At 53.5% G+C, this 15,354-nt stretch overlaps 1 protein-coding gene across 2 annotated transcripts; it reads right to left on the bottom strand.

Moving 5' to 3' along the window:
• Window positions 1–43: 43 nt before the first annotated feature.
• Window positions 44–9,949, bottom strand: SLC35F6 (solute carrier family 35 member F6). Of its 2 annotated transcripts, XR_014851188.1 has the most exons (7): window positions 9,844–9,949; window positions 7,141–7,213; window positions 5,492–5,693; window positions 4,427–4,639; window positions 2,565–2,675; window positions 902–1,560; window positions 44–261 (listed from the first exon to the last, which is right to left on the bottom strand). XR_014851188.1 is itself a non-coding variant. In XM_085057220.1 (6 exons), exons 1-6 carry the CDS (start codon window positions 9,918–9,920, stop codon window positions 1,058–1,060), a joined length of 1,179 nt encoding a protein of 392 aa, XP_084913346.1. In that variant the 5' UTR covers window positions 9,921–9,949; the 3' UTR covers window positions 44–1,057. The 2 variants fall into 2 exon arrangements, 1 of the variants encoding a protein (XP_084913346.1); XM_085057220.1 differs by having other exon boundaries at window positions 44–1,560.
• Between the last annotated feature and the right edge of the window lie 5,405 nt (window positions 9,950–15,354).

The raw sequence follows: 15,354 nt of genomic DNA, 5'->3' as shown, positions 1-15,354 counted from the left end.
ACAGTCGCTGTCCTCTCCCACCCCTGAATATTCCCAAATTCCCCCCCCAAACCCCCATGGAATGAGCCAGAGCTGGATGGGATTTATTGGGGAACAGAAATCTGGGAATTGGTGGATCCAGCCCCAATCCCACCCCAATCCCATCCCACATTCCAACCCCAATCCCTTGGGAATGGGCAGAGGCTCTGATATCCCAGGAGAGAGGCACAGCCGCTCCAGCCCGGGATGACATTCCCTGCACGGAGCTTTCCCAATCCCAATCTCAATCCCAATCCTGAAGAACATTCCCAGTTTTCCACAGCCCATCCCAGTGCTGTCCCTATGGATGCCGTATGGTGACACCACATGGTGACACCAATCCCGAGGAACATTCCAGGTGTTCCATGGCTCATCCCCCATTGATGGCAGGGAAATCCCAATCCCGAGGAACATTCCCAGTTTTCCACAGCACATCCCCATGGATGGTGGGGTGACACCAATCCCGAGGAACATTCCCAGTTTTCCATGGCTCATCCCCAGTTGATGGCCACGCTGTCCCCATGGATAACGTGGGAATCCCAGTCCCAAAGAACATTCCCAGTTTTCCATGGCTCATTCCCGATTGACAGCCATGCCATCCCTGATCCCAAGGAACATTCCCAGTTTTCCATGGCTCATCCCCATGCTGTCCCCATGGATGGTGGGGAAATCCCAGTCCCAAAGAACATTCCCAGTTTTCCACGGCTCATCCCCCATTGACAGCCATGCCATCCCCATGGATGTGGGGAAATCCCAATCCCAAGGAACATTCTCAGTTCTCCATGGCTCATCCCCATGCTGTCCCCATGAATGGCAGGGAAATCCCAATCCCGAGGAACATTCCCAGTTCTCCGTGGCTCATCCCCGTGGATGGTGGGGTGACACCAATCCCAAGGAACATTCCCAGTTTTCCATGGCTCATTCCCGATTGACAGCCATGCCATCCCTGATCCCAAGGAACATTCCCAGTTTTCCACGGCTCATCCCCGTGGATGGCGGGGTGACACCAATCCCGAGGAACATTCCCAGTTCTCCACACTCATTCCCGATTGACAGCCATTCCATCCCCATCGACGGTGACATCCTCCCCGCCGAGCAGCGCTTCCCGCTCCTCATTCCCGTCGCCATTCCCAGCCTCATTCCCATCACCATTCCCGGCATTCCGGCCCAGCGCGCGGTGCAGGCCGTTGTAGAGCGCGGCGCCGGCCAGGAGCAGCAGGAATCCCGGGATTTGGAGCGCGTGGAACGTTTCCCAGCGCAGCGCCAGGCTCAGCGCCCACACCAGCACCGTCCGCAGGCTGTCCAGCACCATCCTCGTGGTGGCGCTCAGCTCCTTGGTCACGCTGATTCCCGAGAAGTTGAAGAAGGAGATGCTCCCGATGTTCCCGAGGAGCGCCAGGAGGATCAGGGGACGGCGACGGAGCTGGCAGAAAGCGTCCGCGGGATCTTCCAGGACCCGGCGAGGATTCCCGCTCAGCCTTCCCGCCGGGATGAAGGACAGCGGCGCCAGCAGCAGCGCCAGGATGGTGAAGCCGAAAAGACCTGCGGGGAGACATTCCATGGGAATCGGTCTTTTCCATGGATCACCATCTTTTCCATGGAGAACCGTCTTTTCCATGGAGAACCGTCTTTTCCATGGATCACCATCCATTCTCTTTTCCATGGAGAACTGTATTTTCCATGGATCACCATCTTTTCCGTGGAAAACTCTCTTTTCCACAGATCAGCCCTCCTGCCCCTGTAATTCCCATTCCCAGAGGATGGGAATTCTGCTGGGAATTCTGGGAATTGCATCAGGTGCCCAGGATCACCATCTTTTCCATGGAAAACCATCTTTTCCATGGATCACCATCTTTTCCATGGAAAACTGTCTTTTCCACGGATCAGCCCTCCTGCCCCAGTAATTCCCGTTCCCAGGGGTTGGGAATTCTGCTGGGAATGATGGGAATTGGAGACCTTCAGTGCCTAGGATCACCGTGTTTTCCATGGAAAACCATCTTTTCCGTGGAAAATTCTCTTTTCCACGGATCAGCTCTCCCACCCCAGTAATTCCCGTTCCCAGGGGTTGGGAATTCTGTTGGGAAAGATGAGAATTGTGGACCTTCAGTGCCCAGGATCACCATCTTTTCCATGGATCACCATCTTTTCCACGGATCAGCCCTCCTGCCCCTGTAATTCCCGCTCCCAGGGGTTGGGAATTCTGTTGGGAATTAGGGGAATTGGAGACCTTTGGTGCCCAGGATCACTGTCTTTTCCATGGAAAACCATCTTTTCCATGGAAAACTCTCTTTTCCATGGAAAACCATCTTTTCCATGGAAAACTCTCTTTTCCATGGATCAGCCCTCCCATCCCAGTAATTCCCACTCCCAAGGGTTGGGAATTCTGCTGGGAACGATGGGAATTGCATTCCGGACCTTTGGTGCCCAGGATCACCATCTTTTCCATGGAAAACCATATTTTCCACAGATCAGCCCTCCCGCCCCAGTAATTCCCGTTCCCAGGGGTTGGGAATTCTGCTGGGAATGATGGGAATTGCATGCCGGACCTTCGGTGCCCACGGCCCGCAGGGGATGGACGTCGTGGCTGAAGATGAATTTCTCCTCCAGCACCATCTGGATGGACACGATGACCTGGGCTAGCAGGATCAGGAGGTCACCTGGGAAAAAAACAGGGAAACAGGGAAATTGGGATGGAAATGATCAGCTAGGAAAACAGGAAAAACAGGGAAATTGGGACGGACATGATCAGCTGGGAAAACAGGGAAATTGGGATGGATGTGATCAGCTGGGCCAGCAGGATCAGGAGGTCACCTGGGAAAAACAGGGAAAACAGGGAATTCGGGATGGACAGGATCACCTGGGAAAACAGGGAATTCAGGATGGACACGATCAGCTGGGAAAAGAAATGGAAAACAGGAAAAAAAAGCAGGGGAAACAGGGAAATCAGGAGGGACACGATCACCTGGGAAAACAGGATCAGGAGGTCATCTGGGGAAAAAAACAGGGAAAAAGGAGAATTTGGGATGGACATGATCAGCTGGGAAAACAGGGAAAAAAGGGAAATAGGGATGGAAATGATCAGCTGGGAAAACAGGGAAAAAAAGGGGAAAGTGGAGGGAAAAGTGAGGAAGGGGAGGAGGAAATGGGGGGAGGCAGAACAGGAAAGGAGGGAATCGAGAAGGAAAAGGGGAAAAGACAAGGAAAGGGGAGAAGGAAAAGAAATGAGGAAAGAAGAGTGGGAATGAAAAGAGGGAAGGAGGGAAAATAGAGGAAGAGGAGGAAAAGAAGAGCAGGAAGGAGGAGAGGAAGAGAAGGAAATAGGGAGAAAACCAGGAAGGGGGAAAAGAGAGGGAAGGAGGGAATGGAGCAGTGGGAAGAGGGAAAAAAGGGGGAAAATATGAGGAAGGGGGAAGAGGACAATGAAGGGTGGAGAATAAAACAGGGAAGGAGGAAAAACTGGGGAAAAGGGGGAAAGAAGAGCAGGAAGGAAGAGAGGAAGGCGTGGAAGAGGGAAAGAGAAGGAAGGGAAAAAATATGAGGAAGGAGGAGAAAGGAAAGGAAAGGAAAGGAAAGGAAAGGAAAGGAAAGGAAAGGAAAGGAAAGGAAAGGAAAGGAAAGGAAAGGAAAGGAAAGGAAAGGAAAGGAAAGGAAAGGACTGGGAAACGGGGAATAAGAACAGGGAATGGGGGTAAAGGTGAGGAAAGGGGAGAAGGAGACAGGGAATGGGGGGACAAAGAATAGAGGGAATGGGGGACAAAAATACAGGGAAGAGGGAGAAGACAGATCCATTCCAAGGAGCTATCCTGCCACTCCTTGGAGCAACCCTGCCATCCCATGGACATATCCTGCCATCCCATGGACATATCCTGCCATTCCAAGGATGTGTCCCACCATTCCAGGGAGAGATCCTGCCATCCCATGGAGCTATTCCGCCATTCCAAGGAGTGATTCCGCCATTCCAAGGAGCTATCCAAGCATTCCAAGGAGCTATTCTGCCATTCCTTGGAGTAACCCTGCCATCCCATGGATGTATCCCACCATTCCATTGACTTATCCCTCCATCCCAAGGAGCAATCCCACCATCCCAAGGAGTGATCCCACCATTCCATGGACACATCCCACCATCCCATGGAGTGATCCCACCATTCCCTTGACTTATCCCGCCATCCCAAGGAGCAATCCCATCATCCCAAGGATCTATTCCACCATCCCAAGGAGTGATCCCACCATTCCATGGACAATATCTTGCCATTCCATGGAGCTATCCCGCCATCCCAAGGAGTTATCCCGCCATTCCATGGACACGTCCCACCATCCCATGGAACTATCCCACCATTCCCTTGACTTATCCTGCCATCTCAAGGAGCCATCCCGCCATTCCCAGCCCCACCCAGCATTCCCGGGATACCCGTGACGACGTCGGCCAGCCCGTGCTCCGTGCCGCCGGATCCGCGCAGATCCGCCAATCCCACCATGGCCAGCCCCAGGATGGTGAGCAGAATCCCCAGCCAGTGGCTCCGGTCCAACGTCCGGCCCAGGAACGCCACGGAGAGCATCCCGGTGAACACCACCACGGCGCCGCGGAGCATCTGGAAGCTGGAGGCGCTGGTCATGTTCAAGGCTGCGGGAAAACGGCGGGAAACGCCCGGAATTCCGCGTTTTGTGGAATTCCGAGGTCTGGTGGTCAAATCCCAGCGGGAAAAGCCTGGAATTCCGTGTTTTGTGGAATTCTGCCATCTGGCAGTCAAATCCCGGTGGGAAAAGCCCAGAATTCTGCACTTTGTGGAATTCTGTGGTCAAATCCCAGTGGGAAAAGCCTGGAATTCTGTGTTTTGTGGAATACTGTGGTTTGGCGATAAATCCCAACAGGAAAACCCCAGAATTCCATGTTCTGTGCAATTCTGTGGTTTGGCGCTCAAATCCCAGCGGGAAAAGCCCAGAATTCAGCATTTTGTGGAATTCTGAGGTCTGGCAGTCAAATCCCGGTGGGAAAACCCCAGAATTCCATGTTTTGTGGAATTCTGCGGTCAAATCCCAGCGGGAAAAGCCTGGAATTCTGTGTTTTGTGGAATTCTGCAGTTTGGCAGTTAAATCCCAGTGGGAAAAGCCTGGAATTCCATGTTTTGTGGAATTCTGAGGTCTGGTGGTCAAATCCCAGTGGGAAAAGCCCAAAATTCCATATTTTGTGGAATTCTGCAGTTTGGCAGTCAAATCCCAGCGGGAAAAGCCTGGAATTCTGTGGTCTGTGGAATTCTGTGGTTTGGCAGTCAAATCCCAACAGGAAAATCCCAGAATTCCGCATTTTGTGGAATTCTGAGGTCTCGCGTTCAAATCCCAGCGGGAAAAGCCCAGAATTCCATGTTTGGTGGAATTCTGCAGTCAAATCCCGGCGGGAAAAGCAGGAATTCCGCGTTTTATGGAATTCCGCAGTCAAATCCCGGCGGGAAAAGCGGGAATTCCGCGCCGTACTCACCGACGTACATGATGCTGGTGGCGGCCATGTCGCACAGGGCGGGGGGCAGGAAGAGCAGGGAGTTGAAGGGTCGGGATTGGGATTGGGATTGGGATGGGGATTGGGATCGGGACAGATCAGGATCCGTGCGGCGCCGATCCCGCAGGAGCAGCAGGTAAAACACCGGGAGGCAGAAAAACTCGCCCAGGAACATCCCTGTGGCCTGAGGGATACGGGAGAGAGCGGGAATGAGGGGGATTTCTGGGAATGTGGGGCTGGAGTGGGAATGAGGGGATGGAATGGGGAATGGGGGGGTGGGAAGCTGGGAAGGAGGTCTGGAACATGGAAAAGAAGGCTGGAATTTGGAATAATGGGATCAGCTGTGGGAATGGGGGCTGGAAGCTGGAATAATGGGATCAGCTGTGGGAATGGGGGCTGGAAGCTGGAATAATGGGATCAGCTGTGGGAATGGGGGCTGGAATTTGGAATAATGGGATCAGCTGAGGGAATAGGGGCTGGAATTTGGAATAATGGGGATCAGGTGCTGGAATTTGGAATAATGGGGATCAGCTGTGGGAATGGGATGGGGGCTGGAATTTGGAATAATGGGGATCAGCTGCTGGAATTTGGAAAAATGGGGATGGGCTGTGGGAATGGGGGCTGGAAGTGGGAATGGGATTGGAAGCAGGAATGAGATTTGGAAGTAGGAATGGGATTGAAATCAGGAATGGGGTTGGGGGGCTGGAAAGGGGAATGAGGGGAGAACCTACAGGAACCAGGGAAGGGAGGCTGGAAGCTGGAAATGGGGGATCACCTGCAGGAATGGGAGCTGGAAGTGGGAATGGGGTTGGAAGTGGGAATGGGATTAGAAGCAGGGGTTGGAATCAGGAATGATATTGGGAGCAGGACTGGAAGCAGGAATAGGATTGGTAGCAGGAATGGGGTTGGGAGCAGGACTGGGATTGGAAATGGGAATGGGATCAGAAGTGGGAATGAGGTTTGGAAACAGGATTGGAAGCAGGAATGGGATTTGAAGTGGGAATGAGGTTGGAAGCAGGAATGGGGTTTGGAAGCAGGAATGGGACTGGAAGCAGGAATGAGGTTTGGAAACAGGACTGGAAGCAGTAATGGGGTCGGAAGCGGGAATGGGATCAGAAGCGGGAATGGGAGCTGGAAGTTGGAATGGGATTGGAAGTGGGAATGGGGTTGGAAGTGGGAATGGGGTTGGAAGCAGGAAAGATATTGGAAGCAGAAATGAGGTTTGGGAGCAGGAATGGGATTGGAAGCTGGAATGGGATTGGAAGCAGGAATTGGAATCAGGAATGGGGCTGGGAGCAGGAATGGGGTTGGAAGAGGGAATGGGATTGGAAGCGGGAATGGAATCAGAAATGGGAATGGGATCAGAAGCGGGAATGAGGTTTGGAAACAGGGTTGGAAGCAGGAATGGGATCAGAAGCAGGAATGGGATCAGAAGCAGGAATGGGGTCGGAAGCGGGAATGGGGTCGGAAGCGGGAATGGGGTCGGAAGTGGGAATGGGATCGGAAGCGGGAATGAGGTTTGGAAATGGGATCGGAAGCAGGAATGGGATCGGAAGCGGGAATGGGATCAGAAGCAGGAATGGGGTCGGAAGCGGGAATGGGATCAGAAGTGGAATTGGGGTTTCCCTCACCTGCAGGAAGGGGTGTTGGAATCTGTGCTCCTCTGTCCCATCGCAGCCTGGAGCGCTGAAGCTGTCAGCCCACCTGGGAGAGAGAGAGCAGGGATTGGGAATGTCCTGAAATCCTGAAATCCCATGCAGGGCTGTGCTCGGGATTGGGAATATCCCGAAATCCCAATATTCAGTCCAAAGCCGTGTACCAGGATTGGGAATATCCCGAAATCCTGAAATACAGTGAGGGGCTGTGCTCAGGGATTGGGAATATCCCCAAATCCTGAAATCCAGCACAGGGCTATGCTCTGGGATTGGGAATACCCCGAAATCCCAGAATCCAGCATGGGGCTGTGCTCGGGATTGGGAATGTCCCAAAATCCCAAAATCTAGTGTGGGCCTGTTCTCCAGGATTGGGAATATCCTGAAATCCCTAAATCCAGTGCAGGGCTGTGCTCGGGATTGGGAATATCCTGAAATCCAGAGTGGAGCTGTGCTTTGGGACAACAGCGCCTTCTAGGGATGGGATGTCCCCAGGGATGGGATGTCCCCAGGGATGGGATGTCCCCAGGGAAGGTGACACCGCCGGGAAGGTGACACCGCCGGGCTGTCCCGGCCTGCCGCAGATCCTGGCTGGGATCCCGGGATTGAGTGACAGCCGGGAATGGGACACCTCATGTCCCAAAGCTCGGGATCCTAAGTGACACCGGGAATGGGACATTCCATATCACAGTGACACCGGGAATGGGACACTCCTTGTCCCAGTGACACCGGGAATGGGACATTCCATGTCCCTGTGATCTGGGATTAGGGACACCGGGAATGGGACACCTCATGTCCCAAAGCTCTGGATCCTGAGTGACACCGGGAATGGGACATTCCGTGTCCCAGTGACACCGGGAATGGGACACTCCATGTCCCAAAGCTCTGGATCCTGAGTGACACTGGGATTGGGACATTCCGTGTCCCAGTGACACCGGGAATGGGACATCTCATGTCCCAAAGCTCTGGATCCTGAGTGACACCGGGAATGGGACATTCCGTGTCCCAGTGACACCGGGCATGGGACATCCCATGTCCAAGTGACACCGGGAATGGGACATCCCATGTCCAAGTGACACCGGGAATGGGACACTCCATGTCCAAGTGACACCGAGAATGGGACATTCCGTGTCCCAGTGGCACTGGGAATGGGACACCCCATGTCCCAACTGGGAATGGAGTGTCCCCAGTCCCTTCCCTCCTCCCTGTTCTGCCGGCTGAGGGACACCGGATCCATAAAACCCCTGGATCTCCGTCTGGGATGCACCAGCCCGAATTTGAGGTAAAATCCCCCTTTTTTGGGTGTTCCAATCACCTTTTGGATGCGGATTTCCCATCTCCAGGATCCCCCAAATCCAGCCGGGAATGTCCCCCTGGCTCCCTCCGGATGCTTCTGGAGTGTCCCCAACCCCACAGGGGACCTGACCCATCCCATCCCATTATCTCATTATCCCATCCCAAATCCCATCCCATCCCATTATCCCAAATCCCATTATCCCATCCCATCATCCCATCCCGGTTTTCCGCCAATCCCGGGCGATTCGGGGTTAACTCATTCCCGGGGTGTCGCAAGAAGCTTTTTTTGGGACCTCACGTGTCGCCTCCGCGCCCTGCTCGGCCCCCGTGCCTCAGTTTCCCCTTCCGGGGGAGCCTGGGATCCGCTGGGATCGGCCGGAATCCCCACGGGATCCACGCGGGACGAGCCGGCCCGGCAGGTCCGCCCTGCCCGGGGAGTTTTTGGGATCGCCGCGGGCTGGGAATGACCGAATTCCAGCCCTTCCCGAGGTTTTGGGGTGCGGCAGGAGCCGCGCGGGGAGCTGGAGGGATCCTCGGCATGGCGTCGCCCCGAAATGGGATGGAGAGACCTCAGTGCCTGCTCCAAACCCTAAAGGAGCCGGAGAACCCCAAAAGGAGCCGGATACCCCAAAAGGAGCCGGAGAACCCCAAAAGGAACCGGATTCCCCCAAAGGAGCCGGATACCCCAAAGGATCCCCCAAAAGGAGCCGGATTCCCCTAAAAGGAGCCGGATCCCACAAGAGGAACCGGATCCACAAATGATCCCCCAAAAAGGAGCAGGATGGCCCCAAAAGGATCCGGATACCCCAATGCATCCTCCCAAAAGGAGCCGGATATCCCAAAAGGAACTGGATCGCCCCAAAAGGAGTCGGATATCCCAAAAGGAGCCGGATACCCTAACGGATCCCCCCCCAAAAGGAACCGGATCCCCCAAAAGGAGCGGGATCGCCCCAAAAGGAGCCAGATAACCCCAAAAGGAGTGGGATCGCCCCAAAAGGAGCTGGATACCCCAAAGGATTCCCCCAAAAGGAGTGGGATCGCCCCAAAAGGAGCCAGATCCACAAAAGATTACCCCAAAAGGAAGCGGATAACCCCAAAAGGAACCGGATAACCCCAAAGGATCGCCCCAATCCCTCCGGCGCGCCCCGGCCCCGCCCCCAAAGCGGGGTGGGGACACCGAGGTGACCCCAAATCCCTGAGAGGGGCACCGAGAGGTCCCCAAAGCCACCCGAAACCGCGACAGCCCCGAGCGCGGGTGACACCGAGAGGACACCGCGGGGTTTGGGGTGCCGGTGGCGTTTGGGATCCCGGTGGGGTTTGGGGATTTTGGGGGTCCCGGTGGGGTTTTGGGGTTCCGGTGGGGTTTTAGGGGATTTGGGGACTCACTTGGCCGCCAGGGTGTTGATGGATCCGGTGAGCAGCATGAGCGCCGCCAGGCCCAGCCGGTACCGGGACCACGCCATGCCCGAAGCCACGCCCACAAAGGGCCACGCCCACAGGCAGACCACGCCTCCTTTCACGCCCCATCGCTGGGCCAATAGAGGAAGGCGTCCCTTTGGCCACGCCCCCTGACCGCCCGGCCGCTCTGGCCACGCCCACAGGGTGATGGGCGGGGAAACTATGGAAGCCACGCCTCCTGATTTGAATAGCCACGCCCCCTTCTGTCCGCGCTGCTGCTCCGGTGTTGCCGGGCAGGGGATCGTGTCCTGGAATTGTGTCCTGGAATTCTGTCCCTGGATTGTGTTCTGGAATTGTGTCCTGGGAATTCTGTCCCGGGATTGTGTCCTGGAATTCTGTCCTGGAATTCTGTCCCTGGAATTGTGTTCTGGAATTCTGTCCTGGAATTGTGTCCTGGGATTCTGTCCCTGGATTGTGTTCTGGAATTGTGTCCTGGAATTGTGTCCTGGGAATTCTGTCTCGGGATTTTATCCTGGGAATTCTGTCCCGGGATTGTGTTCTGGGAATTCTGTCCCAGCAAATCTTTCTGGGGATTCTTCCCGGGAATTCTGTCCTGGGATTGTATCCTGGGAATTTTGTCCTGGGATTGTATCCTGGGAATTTTGTCCTGGGATTGTGTCCTGGAATTGTGTCCTGGGAATTCTGTCTCGGGATTTTATCCTGGGAATTCTGTCCCGGGATTGTGTTCTGGGAATTCTGTCCCAGCAAATCTTTCTGGGGATTCTTCCCGGGAATTCTGTCCTGGGATTGTGTCCTGGGATTGTGTCCTGGAATCTGTCCCTGGAATTCTGTCCAGGGATTCTGTCCTGGGAATTCTCTCCCGGGATTCTGTCTGGGAATTCTGTCCTGGGAATTCTATCCCGGGAAATGTGTCCCGGGAATTCTGTCCCAGCGAATCTTTCTGGGGATTCTTCCCGGAGATCCTGTCCCGGGAATTGTGTCTGGGAATTCTGTCCCTGGAGTTCTGTCCCTGGGATTGTGTCCCTGGAATTTTGTCCTGGGAATTCTGGCCCTGGGAATTCTGACCCTGGGATTCTATCCTGGGAATCCTGTCCCTGGAATCCTGTCCCGGGAATTCTGTCTGGGAATTCTGTCCCTGGGATTGTGTCCCGGGGACTGTGTCCTGGTAATTCTGTCCCGGGAATTCTGTCCTGGGATTCTGTCCCGGGAGTTCTGTCCCGTCAAATCTTTCTGGGGATTCTTCCCGGGGATTCTGTCCTGGGAATTGTGTCCCTGGAGTTCTGTCCCTGGGATTACGCCCCGCGGATTTTGTCCTCGTAATTCTGTCCCGGGAATTCTTCTTCTGGAAATTCTGTCCCGGAATTCTGTCCTGGAATTGTGTTCCGGGAATTTTGTCCTGGTAATTCTGTCCCTGGGAATTCTGTCCCAGCGAATCCTTCTGGGGACTCTTCCCGGGGATTCTGTCCTGGGAATTCTGTCCCGGCAATCCTGTCCTGGGAATTCTGTCCGGGAATTCTGTCCTGGGATTCTATCCTGGGAATTCTGTCCTGGAATTTTGTCCCAGGATTGTGTTCTGGAAATTCTGTCCTGGGGATTGTGTCCAGAAATTCTGTCCCGGGAATTTTGTTCTGGGATTCTATCTGGGAATTCTGTCCTGGGGATTGTGTCCTGGCAATCTGTCTCTGGAATTCTGTCCTGGAATTCTGTCCCTGGGATTGTTTCCGGGTAATTCTGTCACGGGAGTTCTGTCCTAGGATTGTGTCCTGGGAATTCTGTCCCGGGAATTCTCATCCCTGCGATTCCCATCCCGGCGATCCTGTCCCGGGAATTTTTTCCCGGGAATTCTTCCAGAGGATTCCTGTCCCGGTGTCCCTGTCCCGACGTCACCGCCCCCTTGTCGCGTGTCCCGCCCGTGTCCCCCACTGTCCCCCACTGTCCCCCCGTGTCCCCGGCAGGTGGCGCTGGCGGAGCAGGGCAGGGATCGCCGGGATTCATTCCCGGGATTCGAGATCCGCTGGGCCTGTCTGGGATAAACCTGACTCGGGATAAACCTGACCAGGATAAACCTGAATGGGATAAACCTGAGATAAACCTATCTGGGATAAACCCGGGATAAACCTGAATGGGATAAACCTGACCAGGGTAAACCTGAATGGGATAAACCTGGGATAAACCTGCCTGGGATAAACTCGGGATAAACCTGACTCGGGATAAACCTGACCAGGATAAACCTGAATGGGATAAACCTGAGATAAACCTGCCTGGGATAAACTCAGGATAAACCTGACTCGGGATAAACCTGACCAGGGTAAACCTGAATGGGATAAACCTGGGATAAACCTGACCGGGAAAGACCTGAATGGCATAAACCTGGGATAAACCTGTCTGGGATAAACCCGGGATAAACCTGACTCAGGATAAAACCTGACCAGGATAAAATTGCTTGGGATAAACCTGAATGGGATAAACTTGAGATAAACCTGCCTGGGATAAACTCAGGATAAACCTGAATGGGATAAACCTGACTGGAATAAATCCGGGATAAACCTGTGTGGGATAAACTCGGGATAAACCTGACCAGGATAAATCTGGGATAAGTCTGAGTGGGATAAACCTGCGTGGGATAAACCTGACCAGGATAAATCTGGGAAAAACCTGAATGGGATAAACCTGTCTGGGAAAAACCTGAAAGAGACAAACCTGCCTGGGATAAATTCAGGATAAACCTCAATGGGATAAACCTGACCAGGATAAACTCGGGATAAACCTGTCTGGGATGGGATAAAGCTGAATGGGATAAACAAGAATGGGATACACCTGTCTGGGATAAACCTGGGATAAATCTGAAAGAGACAAACCTGAATGGGATAAACCTGACCAGGATAAACCTGTCTGGGATAAACCTGCCTGGGATAAACTCGGGTTAAACTGGACCAGGATAAACCTGTCTGGGATAAACTCGGGTTAAACTGGACCAGGATAAACCTGTCTGGTATAAAATTGGGTTAAACTGTACCAGGATAAACCCGGGATAAACTTGGCTAGGATAAACCTGACCAGGATAAACCTGCCTGGGCCAAACTCGGCTGGGATAAACCTGGGTTAAACCTAACCGAGATAAACTCAGGATAAACCTGTGTGGGATAAACCTGTCCAGCATAAACCTGTCTGGTATGAACTCGGGTTAAACTGGACCAGGAGAAACCTGGCTGGGATAAACTCAGGATAAACCTGTGTGGGATAAACCTGTCCAGCATAAACCTGTCTGGGATAAAATTGGGTTAAACTGGACCAGGAGAAACCCAGGATAGACCTGCCTGGGACAAGTCCAGCTGGGATAAACTTGGGTTAAACCAGACCAGGACAAACCCGGGATAAACCTGTCTGGGATAAACCTGTCTGGTATAAACTCGGGTTAAACCAGATCAGGACAAACCCGGGATAAACCTGACCAGCATAAAGCTGTCTGGGATAAACTCGGGTTAAACCAGACCAGGACAAACCTGGGATAAACCCGGCTGGGATAAACTCGGGTTAAACCAGACCAGGACAAACCTGGGATAAACCCGGCTGGGATAAACTCGGGTTAAACCCGGGACAAACCCGGTTGGGACCATTCCAGGCTCCATCCCCCCCCAGCCTCCCCCGCCGTTGATGAATTGTTTTTCCATCCCTTTTCCAGCCCTTTTCCAGCGGCCCTGACCGCGTGAGGCCGGGGGGGCGAAATTCCCATTCCAGGGATTTGCCAGGGCTGGATCGGGATGGATTAACCCTTTCGGAATTCCCATTCCAGGGCTGGATCAGGATTGGGATTAACCCTTTCGGAATTCCCATTCCAAGGGATTTGCCAGGGCTGGATTGGAATGGGATTAACCCTTTCGGAATTCCCATTCCAGGGGATTTGCCAAGGCTGGATCGGGATTGGGATTAACCCTTTCGGAATTCCCATTCCAAGGGTGGATCGGGATGGATTAACCCTTTCGGAATTCCCATTCCAGGGCTGGATCGGGATGGATTAACCCTTTCGGAATTCCCGTTCCAGGGCTGGATCGGGATGGATTAACCCTTTCGGAATTCCCATTCCAGGGATTTGCCAGGGCTGGATCGGGATGGATTAACCCTTTCGGAATTCCCATTCCAGGGATTTGCCAAGGCTGGATCGGGATGGATTAACCCTTTCGGAATTCCCGTTCCAAGGATTTGCCAAGGCTGGATCAGGATTGGGATTAACCCTTTCGGAATTCCCATTCCAGGGATTTGCCAGGGCTGGATCGGGATGGATTAACCCTTTCGGAATTCCCATTCCAGGGATTTGCCAGGGCTGGATCGGGATGGATTAACCCTTTCGGAATTCCCATTCCAGGGGATTTGCCAGGGCTGGATCAGGATGGGATTAACCCTTTCGGAATTCCCATTCCAGGGATTTGCCAGGGCTGGATCGGGATGGGATTAACCCTTTCGGAATTCCCATTCCACGGATTTGCCAGGGCTGGATCAGGATTGGGATTAACCCTTTCGAAATTCCCATTCCAGGGCTGGATCGGGATGGATTAACCCTTTCAGAATTCCCATTCCAGGGATTTGCCAAGGCTGGATCGGGATGGATTAACCCTTTCGGAATTCCCATTCCAGGGCTGGATCGGGATGGATTAACCCTTTCAGAATTCCCATTCCAAGGCTGGATCAGGATGGATTAACCCTTTCGGAATTCCCATTCCAAGGATTTGCCAGGGCTGGATCGGGATGGATTAACCCTTTCGGAATTCCCGTTCCAAGGATTTGCCAGGGCTGGACAGGGATTGGGATTAACCCTTTCAGAATTCCCATTCCAGGGATTTGCCAGGGCTGGATCGGGATGGATTAACCCTTTCGGAATTCCCGTTCCAAGGATTTGCCAAGGCTGGATCAGGATTGGGATTAACCCTTTCGAAATTCCCATTCCAAGGGTGGATCAGGATTGGGATTAACCCTTTTGGAATTCCCATTCCAGGGCTGGATCGGAATGGATTAACCCTTTCGAAATTCCCATTCCAGGGATTTGCCAAGGCTGGATCGGGATGGATTAACCCTTTCGGAATTCCCGTTCCAGGGCTGGATCAGGATTGGGATTAACCCTTTCGGAATTCCCATTCCAGGGATTTGCCAAGGCTGGATCAGGATTGGGATTAACCCTTTCGGAATTCCCATTCCGAGGGATTTGCCAGGGCTGGATCGGGGTGGGATTAACCCTTTCAAAATTCCCATTCCAGGGGATTTGCCAGGGCTGGATCAGGATGGATTAACCCTTTCGGAATTCCCATTCCAGGGGATTTGCCAAGGCTGGATCGGGGTGGGATTAACCCTTCCTGGGACAGTGCAGTGAAATTCCCGTTCCAAGGCTGGATCGGGATGGATTAACCCTTTCAGAATTCCCATTCCAGGGGATTTGCCAAGGCTGGATCGGGATGGGATTAGCCCTGGGGGGACCCAAATGTGGCC

Source organism: Lichenostomus cassidix, chromosome 3 (genome assembly GCF_008360975.1).
Source record: "Lichenostomus cassidix isolate B80296 chromosome 3, HeHo_3.0, whole genome shotgun sequence".
Classification (NCBI taxonomy): Eukaryota; Metazoa; Chordata; class Aves; order Passeriformes; family Meliphagidae; genus Lichenostomus; species Lichenostomus cassidix.
Note: the sequence above shows the minus strand (reverse complement) of the source record. Positions and strands in the feature narration are given on the sequence as shown.

Bases quoted from the DNA above. Each gene is read 5' to 3' on its own strand.
- SLC35F6 (XM_085057220.1), bottom strand. From the start codon at position 9,920: ATGGCGTGGTCCCGGTACCGGCTGGGCCTGGCGGCGCTCATGCTGCTC. The intron at 7,214-9,843 runs GTGAGTCCCCAA...TCTCTCTCCCAG, and splicing joins ATCAACACCCTGGCGGCCAA to GTGGGCTGACAGCTTCAGCG. The intron at 5,694-7,140 runs GTGAGGGAAACC...CGTATCCCTCAG, and splicing joins TCCAACACCCCTTCCTGCAG to GCCACAGGGATGTTCCTGGG.